This window comes from Tachysurus vachellii, chromosome 8, assembly GCF_030014155.1.
Source record: "Tachysurus vachellii isolate PV-2020 chromosome 8, HZAU_Pvac_v1, whole genome shotgun sequence".
In the NCBI taxonomy this organism is placed as follows: Eukaryota; Metazoa; Chordata; class Actinopteri; order Siluriformes; family Bagridae; genus Tachysurus; species Tachysurus vachellii.
The window spans coordinates 15,636,646-15,650,875 of NC_083467.1; the positions used below are offsets into that span (position 1 = coordinate 15,636,646).

The 14,230-nt window shown below is 35.6% G+C and overlaps 1 protein-coding gene across 1 annotated transcript; it reads left to right on the forward strand.

Moving 5' to 3' along the window:
• Positions 1 to 11,577: 11,577 nt before the first annotated feature.
• On the forward strand, positions 11,578 to 14,084 carry dlx2a (distal-less homeobox 2a). The gene is made up of 3 exons (XM_060877333.1): positions 11,578 to 12,060; positions 12,245 to 12,429; positions 12,931 to 14,084. Exons 1-3 carry the CDS (start codon positions 11,742 to 11,744, stop codon positions 13,258 to 13,260), a joined length of 834 nt encoding a protein of 277 aa, XP_060733316.1. The 5' UTR covers positions 11,578 to 11,741; the 3' UTR covers positions 13,261 to 14,084.
• Positions 14,085 to 14,230: the final 146 nt, after the last annotated feature.

Genomic DNA, 14,230 nt, shown 5'->3' on the forward strand with positions numbered 1-14,230 from the left:
AAAAGTGTTCTCTAGCAGTGAAAATACGGCATAACTTGTGAGACTTTATTGTCATGAATTTCAGAGATTGAGAGGTCTTTGTAACTACAGAATGTTGGGTTCATGATTGCTCAACTTCCTTTGCTGCCCACACTCTTGTAATAAGTGCATCAGTCAATGACAGTGTTATATGCACACTGCTGACTCAATATGTGGGCACAGACATGAGGAAAAAAGGAAACGACTGGGTATGATAAGAGGTTAGACCTACTGTAACATAATACACTGTAATTGGAATCGTAGTATGTATTTGTATTTGAAAGAAAGGTGCATAAAATTAAAGTGGTAATTTTTGTAGGTTATAGCTAGATTCATTAAGGCTTTATTTTTTTTTCAGTTTGTTCTTCTTGGGAACCTTTAAAGGATCAATATGGAATCCTAAAAGATTGTTTTGCTGTCAGATGTCCTAAGTAGATCACTTTTAGGAACCCCGAAGAAGACTTTAATATCCATTGAATCCCTGGCCCTTTTTATTAATGCTAAAATGGTAAGGCACATTTGTGTGGCCTTCACTGAGCCCCGCAGCTTCCATACTAGCAGAGTGACAGGCATTACGCTTTACAATTACCACAAAGAGCCATTATGTCATTGTGATGGCCATAGCTAAGGCATTTACATGTCTGTAGATAGAAGAAGACAGATGTTTGTTGGGTACAGAGTCTCTAGGTTACTGAATAACAAAAGGTGACAGTGACTGACAAAATGCACACATGACATTTTACTTCTGACAGTAGGGGGCTTTGCAGACAATAAAGATACCAACAATCAATAGCTGTCATGCTGTTAGAAATATTGATATTTCTTGGAATAGTTCTTCTAATGTTTTTGTTGTAATTCTGAAGCTAGAGTACATGGCAGGCTATTCAGCTAAATCACATACAACTTTAAAAGTTATGGTAGAGGAGAAACTATTAAAGTTTCTGACAGTACATAAGCTGTTTTAACTCTAATGCTTTCTGTCATATCCTAATTTTTATTTGATTCTTTAGGCCCTCTTTTATTGATCATAGTCAAGGGACATTTTTCTAGCAAACAAATCTCTACCATACATATGATGAAGATGTACTCGCCTCTTACCAATAGCAAAACCAAATACTGGTGGCCATGTAATACGAGATATTAGAGAGTCCACTCAAATTCTTTTTAAAAGGAAGTAACATATGTGTGTGTGTGTGTGTGTGTGTGTGTGTGTGTGTGTGAGAGAGAGAGAGAGAGAGAGAGAGAGAGAGAGAGAGAGAGAGAGAGAGATTACAAAAAGACCACATCAGGTGAAGATTCATATGTTCTGAGCTTTGTTTTACTCATTCATGCATCTATTCATTCTGTTTAACTAACATACTGCTGCATCATTCCAGTAGACTGCACAAAAAATATTAAGAAATTGTAGGACTTTTTGTTTGTTATTGCCCCCATTTAAATAGACATTAAAATCATAGGAGTAAATTTCATAGATTATGTTTTTCACCCCAATTTTAAGTGTATGAAATGTTTCATATGAGTATCCTCATTTAGAGTAAAGTTGTTATATAAAACAACTAAAATTAATATAATTAAAAATTTAATTAGTGTGTCCACTAGCAGAGAACAATCATATACAGTACACTATAAAGATCATATAGACTACACTAAAGCCACCCAGGCTAAGATTTTGAAAACCTAGTTTAAATATTAATGAGCACAATATTATACTAGCTAACCATCCACAATGTGGTGTCATAGTACCCGTGAAGTGTTTTTATGACCTCTATGTCAATGTCATACTTATAACCAAAAAGGGTCTCCAATCAGGGACAAGTGAAAATTACTGAAATTCTTCCACCATGTCTGCTCTTGGTTGCTGCAGTAATATATAATGCCTGGAAATCCTGGACTCTAAACCCCTCATGTTTTGCATGAGTGGCTGCATAAAAAGTGCTGTTTAAACCACACCAAGTAGCACATCTGTCCGTGTTGTGACAGCACAGGCTCTTTTGTACAACACAAAGCATTGTAAATCTAGCCAGCCCTGTCTTCACAAAAGCCCCGCTTCTTTTTTTATGAGTGAGAGAAGGGGGAGAACTGCCCTGTGAACAATGAGAATGTCAGGCCACTTGGACACCAGTGCATGCTTTCTGACTGAGCTCCTGAACACCATGTTAGCAAAGATGCTAACATGGTGTAGTTATACCTTTAGTAGTATTCAACAGTATTAGGTTTTTCTAATAGTTTAAAATAATTATTTGTTGAAGTAGACATTGCTTTTAGTTATACATTTTATTGATTATTAATATAGTAAATAAATTTTCATCTAACGAGTAGGTAATGTAGCGGCAAAATGAGCAAACATACATCAGAAATTAGAGACCTACCACAACACAACATTTTCCCTGGGAAGGAAAAAACAAAACAAAAAAAAAATCATTTAAGGAATAATAATTTGGATATCAATTCTATATATTTGATATAGAAATATACTATATATTACATATAGTATTTTTTGCAGATCCTAATTCATGTAATCTTCTAATATACCTCTGGCACAAAACCGACCATGTTTCCCCAAAATTATTACAGAAAATGTTTTTAAAAATGCTTCTTTCTTGATGTAATTATTATTATTGCTAACATTTCTTAGCAGGTTTACATATTATATTACACTATATGATGTAAACTGTAGTAAGGCACTGCATATAAACATGAACTCCACTCAGCTGAATCTACACATGGGGTATTCACACGGAGGTCAACAAACATTAACTTATGTCTGTTTCATTTGTTCTGCTCTCCCTGTGTCTGTGTGTTTGACTAGAGTTGTGGGATTACCAACAAGTTTGTGAGCAGGATGTGGTAACTAAGGTGGTAAATAGCCCAGAAATTAGTAGTCACTTTGGCTACATTTGGCTAAATAGACTAGTTGTCAATCACTCACTCACTCTCACTCATTTTCTACCGCTTATCCGAACTACCTCGGGTCACGTGGAGCCTGTGCCTATCTCAGGCGTCATTGGGCATCAAGGCAGGATACACCCAGGACGGAGTGCCAAACCATTACAGGGCACACACACTCTCATTCACTCACGCAATCACACACTACGGACAATTTTTCCAGAGATGCCAATCAACCTACCATGCATGTCTTTGGACCGGGGGAGGAAACCGGAGTACCCGGAGGAGACCCCCGAGGCACGGGGAGAACATGCAAACTCCACACACACAAGGCGGAGGCGGGAATCGAACCCCAACCCTGGAGGTGTGAGGCGAACGTGCTAACCACTAAGCCACCGTGCCCCCCTTGTCAATAACTGCCTAATTAAATTGTAAAAAAGATACACAATTACTTTCATTTTAAACATAACTGATTACATTTTATGTGTAAAACATTGGTTCCAGTTCTACACAAAAGTAAACAAAGCATTTTAGATTGCTATGCGAGCGACAGAGGTGGATTTATGGAGCTCTGTGCTGCATGAGTACTTCTGTATAAATGTGAATGTTTAGGGCAGCAGGGGAACAGCACGCCTCAGCAGGGCAGTTCACAGCTGATTACTAACACAATAGAAGTAATATCCTTCACTTTCTCCACCTCCACCTCCCCCACATACTCTCCCTACACACTGAATAGACCGAAGTGCCAGTGGAACACATCATTAAAACACGGTTCACTGAGGTATTTTTGAGAAACCAGACATACCTTAACACTGCACTGTTAACACATGTTTTTAGGTGAAGCTATTGTATAGTATCATATCACTAGATATGATTTGTCATGAGCAGTCATGAATCGTATACTGTAATACAAACTGTAGGAACATTTTTTTTTTACTAGCAAAACATTTAAAGTGCTAAGTTAACCTGTTTTGTTTTGATCAATTGAGTCAATAAAGCAGAGTAACAGAATTTTTTTGTTTTTTTTTACATTTATGGCAATTTGGCAGATGATCTTATCTCATTCTTCATGTAAGGGCCTTGCTAAATTGCCCAGCAGTGGCAGCTTGGTGGACTTGGGATTGAACTCACAACCTTCCAATTGGTAGTCAAACACCTTAATTATTTTTTTTCTCAGTCTTCAACATGGCAGCCAAAAACACAGAAAAAACACAGACACTTCCACTTTTTCTTACATGATCCATTAATAACAGAAACAGATGTCAGAATAAGTGTAAAATATTCAGTAAATCCTTATTTCAGGTTGATTAGCAATTTTTCCATTTTCTAATAGGAATGTGTGGGCATTATTACAGTAGTGACATTAACAGTGACATCAATAAAGTCTCATTGATGAGAAAACTAAAATAAGGTTTTCTAACATTTCACACACTGGTAATCTTTAATAAAACTGGACATTTCACATAAGATTTATAAACAAAATATTCACATTCCATACAAAATAATTGTAATTCCCACTTTATATATGAGTTTTTGACTGATACAAACAGACATTATTGCATTATATTCATAGTACATTCTAATGGTACCATTTTATTATGTCATAATAATATGATTTCTTTTATTTTAATTTTTGAAGCCTCGTGCTGTATCCAAAAGGTAGAAAACATATAAAATCCCAAAAAGTTTAAATATTACAGAAAGGTGCAAATTAAAATGATACTATAGTAAAATATTTTAGCAGTGGTGCACTTTACCCTTGGCTTAGTGCATCATCAAAGCCCATTTCTGCTGAGAAAGAAGAATAATAAAAAGCTTAGCTCAATAGCTAAAGTAATGTCATGATCCCTGCCAGCTATACATTACATATAATTTCTCTTTCATATATTGAAATTCTCTGAACTAAAGGGCCAGGTCTTATGTGGTCGAAAATGGTGTTATAAGTGATTTATATTTCACAGTGAATCCTGCAGATCCATTAGTGAAATATAATTTTCCCTGGTGAAATATTGGCAGTTAAAGTACCTTGTATTCACAGTTCTAGCTCTGACTGACCCAGGTACAGTTCAGACACAGTTCAGCTCAGAAGTTCTGGAGTGCAATAGATTAAATCTGATGCCAGCATGATGGCAAACCAGTACCCATAAAATAAAAAGAAATTCTCCCAATTTTCCCTCACCTGGAATATAATATATATGCCATATATATATATATATATATATATATATATATATATATATATATATATATATATATATATAACATAATGTGTAAAAAGAGACCACGAGTAAGTAGTTACACTAACAGACAATTGCACATAGGTAATATTGCACATTTTTCTAAATTTCTGTTATTTCTTTCATTGCACATGTTTAAAATACTTTGTTATTGTTTATTATTGCAGTCAAAACAGTAATAACGGTGGGCATTATGGTGACTGGTTGACTGGAGCAGCTTTGATTGTAAAGTGTAATACTGTAGCAGCAGGGAGAAAAGGCCGTCTGTATCTCTCCTTCAGACACTTAGGATGTAACAGTCTGTCACTGAAGGAGCTGCTCAGAGCTAAAAGCGTTTCATACATTAGCTATGTAAAATAACATATATATATATATATATATATATATATATATATATATATATATATATATATATATATATATACAAATATGTACATATATGTGAGTATTAATGTAAATTAAATGTTATTTTATGAGTATTATTTGCTCTTTTTCAGGCTTTCAGCTATCTATCAAAGCTGTCACAGCAAGTTAAATAGTCCATGACACTGTTACAGCAAAGTGTTGGCAATACGGCAGGTGTGTAAACACTGATGTCCAATTGTCTGAGAATCATTTTGTAAACATGAGTTTTAGTTGATATTTCAATGCTATGTGATACTTCCTCCTACTCAGTCATGGCAGATGTGGTCCTAAGAAATCTAACTATAGTGGGAAGTATAGAGAAAGAATAACTAATAAAAATGAAATGAAGTAACTTAGCTCAATCTAAAGACAGCCTTCATGGCATGCATTGAATACATGTGGAAAACAGCCTACAATCAGCAACTGCTTTTACACAATACTTTTGCACTGTGTGGAAAATCATTTTCACACATATCTCATTAGCAGATGCTGATGAATGACTAGTCAGCATAGAACATGTCAAACTGAGTGTAAGACAGTTAGTATTGTAGCTATAAGCTTAATGTGGGTTAAAACCACTAATGCTAACAGTTATTTGCCAACTTTAGAAATAGAAATAGAAATAGAAACAAATAGAAATAGTTAAAAGAGCTAGCTAAATTTATATTTCACATTATATTTGATGTTGCAAACAACAGAATTTTCTTTTTTTTGTTTGTTAATATTTTGTATAAACCTTTCCACATTATACAGGCTGGATGCCATTAGCCATGTTTTTCTGTAAAACATATGTTCCTTATGCAAGGTTGAAGTATATTATTGTGAGGTGTGTGGGTGACAGAGAGAGAGAGAGAGAGAGAGAGAGAGAGAGAGATGAGTGAATAGAGAATAACAGACAAGGTCAATTTTCTTTGTTATTATGGCTACAGAAAATGCATGGCACTAGTTACAGTAAATATTTTTCTTCTTAGATTCTGAAAGAAGTGCATGTGAGTTCAGTAACATCATGAAGTATAACAATGAATTATGCATAGACATTTGAATGAAAAATCAATTTTTCAGAATGAGGTTATGCCATTTGGATGATATCCCAGTGTTTATGATACCAACCTTTCAAACTTCAGAGCCATCAGAAATAGGTTTCTTTAATGCTTCCTCTTCATCTTCATGCTTTTAGTTTCCTCCTACGATTAGAGTAGAAGCCATTGGACATACTTTAATTTTAATATTTGTCTTTTTGGCTATAATAACATTAAGCCTGTTCTGAAAATACATTAATCTATAGTGCAGTGTTTTCTCATATGTCCATCATGTTCACCTTATCAATTTTCATAAGTATATATTGCATAGTATTAGACCTAAAGATGGTCAGAATGTGCATAGTCTGTTGTCAGGTGATTATAAATTTGCAGATGTGAGAACACCTGCTGCCTCATGTCAAGATGGTGCTAACAGAGTTCTACAGATGTGGCTCCCCTCACCCTCTGGACCTGACTGATTCATCCTGATCCTATGATTCTTCACTTATGACTCACATTTGACTCACTTTCTGCTCTTGTGAATGGTCCTACTTCGATACCCATGGGATTTTCACTCAAAAAAAAAAAAAAAACAGTTAATACCCAAGACTCAAAAATGTTTATCATGGGTGGATGATAACCTGGATTTAGTTTCTTGAAATGCAGTGTTTTAAAAGCCAACTCCAGCTGTCACTCAGAAGAGGATGCCTTTTGAATTAGGTTCTTCACAAGGTTTCTTCCTCGTGTTGTCTAGGGGTGGGGCCCAATGTTGTCTCAGTCACTATGTAGATCACTATGTAATCTGAAATGAACAGAAATCAATTGAATGTGTCATGGTTCTGTATACTAAGACCTCAGGTCACCTTCTGAGAATATTGTGTTGTTTTTAGTAAAAAAAAAAAAAGGTGTACGCACATCTAAGCATTATAAGCATTATAGTGCATCTTGCCAGTGTGTTTATGCTCAACTGTCTGTTTCTGAAGCACTCTATTAAAAGCTTTCTTTCTGCTTGTTTGGGGTGTGTGTGGTAGCCTAGTTGTTACGGTATTGGGCTACCAATCGGAAGGTTGTGGTTTTGATTCCAGGTCCACCAAACTGCTGCTGTTAGGCCCCTGAGCAAGGCCCTTAACCCTCAGTTTTATAAAAAAAAAACGAGATAATGTAAGTCGCTCTGGATAAAGGTATCTGCCAAAGGCTGTAAATGAAATGTTTGACTGCATGGTCATCCTATCACACAGCAAAACCTTCACACATTTTATTCATATGTAGACTAAACAAAAACAATTAATTTTATTACTTATATATATATGTGTGTGTGTGTATTTTTTTTTTACAGATTAGGATATTTGAAAAGGGCAGACAGGTTGCCACTAAATGAAACAATGCAGCACATGTGGTTGAATCTGACAGCTGTACCTTCGGAAAGCAGCTGAAAATTTGATGATGAGCATAGCTGAATGGCGGCACATACTGAGTCAGTGGTATTTCATGCCATCTTGCCAATAATGGTAGACTACATTGCTATACAAAAAGGAATGTTCTATCAAAACACCTTATCAGTAGCAAAACGCTGAAGGATTTTTACCAAATTCCCTCTACAACTTTTAGTGTTCTGTAACCTTGAGTCCATGATAACCATGATAAGCTTCTGCACTCCTCTCCATGATTAGAGCAGTGAGCTACAGATGAGTGAAGGCTAATTATAGTCAGACTGAGAACAGAAGCCAGAAAAGACAACAGAAGCAAATAAACCCCATTTATCCAGTAGTTTTTACAGTTTATACAGTTAGAGATACAGGGAGTTTTAGCAGCAAGCTTCTTGTAAAGTATGAATATTTACTTCCAGCCTTATTTGTTTAGCTAAAGACCTATTATAAGGGCAAGACAGCTGGCCAAAAGTTCATGATATGTAGCTACTGACCCCTATTGGTGTGCTACTTTTACGCACCATCTTTTTGAATCATGTACTTATACAACACCTTAAATTGTAATAAATGCATAACTAGAAGGTAGAAAAATCAAGCAAAAGAATGCTTGATTTTTCATGGTCAAGCATCATGCTTCATTACTGCTGTTTGAATGTGGTTCTTAATTTTTCACGTGCCAAGCTAAATTATTCAAGAAACATGTAAAATACTCTTCTCTTCAGTCTCTTCCTCACACATGCATTTTGAAGAATATCCCAAAATGATTTCCCAAGTCATCTTCAATAATCTGTCACAGTCTCATTCTACCTCAGACAGATCTTTTTGCCTCTGTCAGACAATGTTTGCCCTGTCAACACAGATATTAGTATAAGAAATACAGCTGTACGCCTATCATTCCTGACCTTGGCAGGTATATTATACACTACAAATATCAGGTTTCTACTGAAAGCATTAGATACGTGTTTTAAAATGTAATATTCATTTATTTGAGTGACCTATGCTTTGCATTATAATACTGCAGCATTAAGTAAGAAATAAAACCTGATGGGAAATAATAACTATAATAATCAATCATGCATCAATCAGAACAAAGCTTTAAGTTCTCTTTCCAGAAGATTCCATGTGGCAGAAAATGTACTGACATGAACAATGGAACTGACACCCTAAACGTCTTCCATAAATGTCCGTTAAACATCTCCTTATTAAAAGCATCAGTAAAATAACTATACTTTTTTGTTGTTGTTAATTGACACAATTAATTTTTGATTGTGTCTTTGATTTACATTTCTGGCATTTAGCAGACACCCTTATTCACCCTTATAGACTTACAATTTATTTTAATTTATACAACTGAGCAATTGAGGGTTAAGGGCCTTGCTCAGGGGCCCAGCAGTGGCAGCTTGATGGACCTGGGATTTGAACTCATAACAATATTAACCACTAGGCTACCACGATTCCCACATCCCTAGAAGTCTTAGATTGTGTGCCTGTGAATGAAACGTTACTACAGAAACAGTGCATTATATAAATTTGTGACGTTATAATGCAACTATTGTCAGAGCAGCTTAATCACCACCTGCTTACTAATCAGTTTTGAGAATTCAACAGCTATGTGGTATAATAGCTCAAAACATATAGTAATTGCAATTCATTCAACGGTTTGTGACCCGTTCTGAAGTCTCTGTGGGTTTATCAACTTGATGAACATAAAGCATTCTGTGTTATAGGAGTTGACCATGGAGTCATGACCATATAATGCATGTGCTGCAGCGCCCCCTTTCGGTCTGCTATATTCATTGCGTGTGACAATTTAACGCAGTAATACCGCTGTACACCACAGGGGAAGCTAATGTGTCATTTTGATTACTACTTGCAATAACTTGTAGCTCTTTTCCCCCATTGTTGAACAATTTTATTTTGCTAAATCTCATAGAAAACAATAACTTTCATAAGAAAACATACACACTAGGAAAAATACACGTACACGCATAAATACTTCCAGTCATATATTGTAAATATGCTTAAGCAGGCTCAATATAAAAGAAATATTTTTTAAAAATCAAACGAACAAACAAAAAACATTAAAATATCGAAAACAATGAAAACAAGCTTTTAAAAACGAATAGCAGCTTAGTACTTGCATTAACACGTGATCTAAATAATAGCGAGATATATATATATATATATATATGTATATATATATATATATATATATATATATATATATATATATACATATATATATATATATATATATATACATATATATATATATATATATATATGTATATATATATATATATATATATATATATATATATATATATATATATATATATATATATATATTATGTATACAGGAAGTATGCATGTGTACCATGATTTTGGAAGCTATCTATCATACAACATGCAATAAAGAGAGAAGTAGCTAAAAACACCTGTTGTATGGAACAAAAACTAAAGATATTAATTCTGAAGATCTGAAGTTTCACAATCATATACATATTTTCTGGACTCTAATAAATCTACCGTTGTATAAAAACATGTCGAATAATAAATAAATGAACAAATAAACAAACAAATAAATGAACAAACAAACAATAAATAAATAATAAATAAATTTAGTTTTCCTAAAAATATGATTTAATTTAGCATGCTTGGTTTTGTCTGTGTGGTTAATGTGTTGTTGGGGTTATTATTTGTGCTGTATCAGGTTAAGAAAAAAAAGGCTATATTGCAGCAAATAAACTAACTAAGCTACATACAGAATTATAAGTAAATTTTTAAATAACTAATATGCTAAAATGATATGTACTAAAATTATATATTTTTATACCTATTCAGCTAAAAAGCATTGCTTCATCGGCCTTTTGATCAGCCATTAACCTTTTACTCTTAGGGTGTTTATGCCAACAGATGTCGCAACAGGGCGAGAAGATTTGTACTGAGTACTGAGGCATTCTGTAAAATAAAAAGAATGGGTAACCAAAATCTGTGTATAAATTACAGAGATTTCGTTTACTTGTCCGGGTGTTATAAACTAAATCAAGTAAAAACTGGAAATGTCTTATAAGTGGTTACAAATAACTATTTAAAATGAACGTTATTATAGATCATGTAAATTCAAATGTTTTTGCATTACGTTTGCTCATGTCATTCATTCATTTATTTGTTCTTTCTTTATATTTAATCTATGTATGTATGTATGTATGTATGTATGTATGGTTACTGTAAAAAAGAAAACTTTGACAAAAGTTGTTTTTTAAGCGTAAACTTGTTTAAATCTTTCCCAACGGGTTGTTTTCACACGAAAAAATACGAAATAGCTAGCAGAAAAGTTGACGCTTATTAAGTCTTTAATCCAATATTTTATTTTTCCTTGTAGGTATGATTGCTTTTATATGTGTATGTGTGTATGCAAACATTAACACGCTAAATGTTGATTTTTGTGCAGCTCTGTACATCGCTCTGCGTTTTCCTGAAGCCTGCCTTCATTGGCTGTTTGTGGCGCGCAGGTTCGGCCTCCCACGTGACGCGCGATAAATGCCGCCCGCTGCACTCCTGAGCTGCAGACAATCACGCTCCTCGGGCAGGGAATGACAGTCTGTTCTCTAAATCTCACAGGAATGACAGCTACTGCGAAAACAAATTAGTAACTGATCGTGAATTTTGTTTCTACTTTTTCCCACGCGGTGTAGATGAGTGCCTATCCATTATTTGCACGGTTTCATTTTGTTTGAGAATTAATCATGACTGGGGTGTTTGACAGTCTCAGCACAGATATGCACTCCAACCAGATTACCTCGAGCGGTTACCACAGCTTGCACAAGTCACAGGAATCCCCGACTTTACCCGTCTCTACCGCCACGGACAGTAGCTACTACAACGGCCAGCAGCCGGGTCACTGTGCAGGGTCGCCTTATGGCCAGCTCGGTACTTATCCGTACCACAACAACGGCATGAGCAGCGTCCAGTACAACGCCAAGTCTTATGAGTTGGGCTTCAACAGTTCCTTCAGTGCGTACACCACATACGGCTCTAGCGCATCGCCTACTCCTACTGACGCAGGTAAACCGATCTCCACTGTGTGCTATTATTCAGCAAGCTACAAGTGTAAAACCATGAAAACTAATTACAGCCGTTTTTACTCTAGTGATTAGACTACTCACCTGGCTTTGCATGGAACCTTATTTGTTTACCACAATACTAGTTAGTGCATCTTATAGTCTAAAATGGTCTTATTTCATTCTAGAAAAAGAGGAGAACGAACCTGAAATTCGTATGGTGAACGGAAAGCCAAAGAAGGTGCGCAAGCCGAGAACGATTTACTCGAGTTTCCAGCTCGCCGCGCTGCAGAGGCGCTTCCAGAAGACGCAGTATCTGGCGCTGCCGGAGAGAGCTGAGCTCGCCGCTTCTCTGGGCCTCACACAAACCCAGGTGAGTGTCATTGACAACGGCAGCAAAAGCATCATCACTCAACTGTTATTAGCAAAATGCATTTATATAAACATCTATTATGTTCAATTATATATATATATATATATATATATATATATATATATATATATATATATATATATATATATATATATATATATATATATATATAATTGAGATATATATTATTATCTATATTCACCTATATAGTCTATATATATGTATATTATCTATATAGTCTACGTATAATCGCGTTGTACCTGCCATTCAATTTTACTTTACATATAATTGTATAATACTAAAATTGCAATATATTAATTAATACAAACCTGTTAATTAATTAAAAGCCTGTTGATACAGAGATATACCGTTAAACAATGCATTTTTTTACTTTTACCAAAGCGCACAACTAAATCATATATTTGTTTTTTTAGCCATGTGTAGTTTATATGCGTTTATTTGTTTTGACCAAGCTTCCCTCATCTTGATTTATTATTTCAGGTGAAAATATGGTTTCAAAACCGCCGCTCAAAGTTCAAAAAGTTGTGGAAGAATGGTGAAATCCCGCCCGAGCAACACGTGGCGTCCAGCGAGTCTCCGCCGTGCCATTCGCCTCCTGTTAACAGCGCCTGGGACTTTCCACCAAATCAGAGGATGAACAGTGTGAGCTCGGCTTTAGCCCCGAGCAGCGGCTCTCCCAGCACCACGGCGCCTTCCTTCCTCACCAACTACTCCTGGTACTCATCCACGAACTCAGGCGCGCACCTCCAAGCAAACGCGCTGGCACCGCACCATCACAACACAGCCGTCAGCGCTGGGACGATATTTTGACAACAACGAAAATGACTTTTAAAAAAGACTGGAGAATTAATTTTGCGGGGAAATAGACAAAGAGAAGAAAAACGAGAGCTTGGGGTGACTTATAGGCCTCGTTTTCTGAGAACTGCCGCGACTGATTATATTGGACAGAGATGTAAGCCTGCCATGTTCCTTGCTGCGTGTAATACTGTTTTTCTTTCAGTTTTTTCATTATACACAATTTCGTCATCAGGCAGATGCGGAAGAATAAAAGACAATGCAATTATTTTTGTATTTATTTATTTTGGAGGCGGAAAATGAAAGGATAACATAATGCATTGTTAATGAACCACTAAGATCCAAAGCTATGCTCTAAAAGGCTATTCAGGCCGGAGTGAACTTTATAGCAGGATGTGTTGACGTCAGATTATGTAGCACAATTTCAAGCTGTATCGTGCCTTCAGAAAATGACCTCACTTTGGTTTGTCCACCATGATGTATTTTAAATGTGCCCATCGTTGTCTCAGATTTTTTTATATTTGCTCTCTAAGTTGTACATAAGGTTAGTAGGAGAAACTCTCTCTGTACTTGTATGTTTCACCGCGTCCTTCTGAGATGTTGCCATCATTATAGGCTTGTAGGTATAAGGTAGGGTTTTCGTTTTTGTTGGATATATTAATGAAAAACGTTATCGTTAAAAACTCAGAAGCTACTGATTTTCCCCCACTCAAAATTCACATGTAACACGTTTCTCGGAAATAGCCTACTTTTGTTTAATTTATTTTTATGTCTTATCCTGAATGAACAGTTCTGCCATTCAATGAAATTCGTATTTAAATAAAAATGTTTCATGTGAATTTTACGTTCTTTTGCGATTTCATCTCAAGCACTTGAAGATTGAAGAGAAAGCTGTTTGTTCCTCTGTGAAGGCTTTTTGCTATAGGGCTTGTAGCGCACTACTGAAATGTTTCAGATGTTTTCCCCTCTCTCCGGCCACGCCTCC

Excerpts from the sequence above, each read along its gene's own strand:
- dlx2a (XM_060877333.1), top strand. The coding sequence starts at position 11,742 with ATGACTGGGGTGTTTGACAGTCTCAGCACAGATATGCACTCCAACCAG. Across the intron at positions 12,061-12,244 it reads GCCTACTCCTACTGACGCAG|AAAAAGAGGAGAACGAACCT; the intron begins GTAAACCGATCT and ends ATTTCATTCTAG. Across the intron at positions 12,430-12,930 it reads TGGGCCTCACACAAACCCAG|GTGAAAATATGGTTTCAAAA; the intron begins GTGAGTGTCATT and ends TTATTATTTCAG.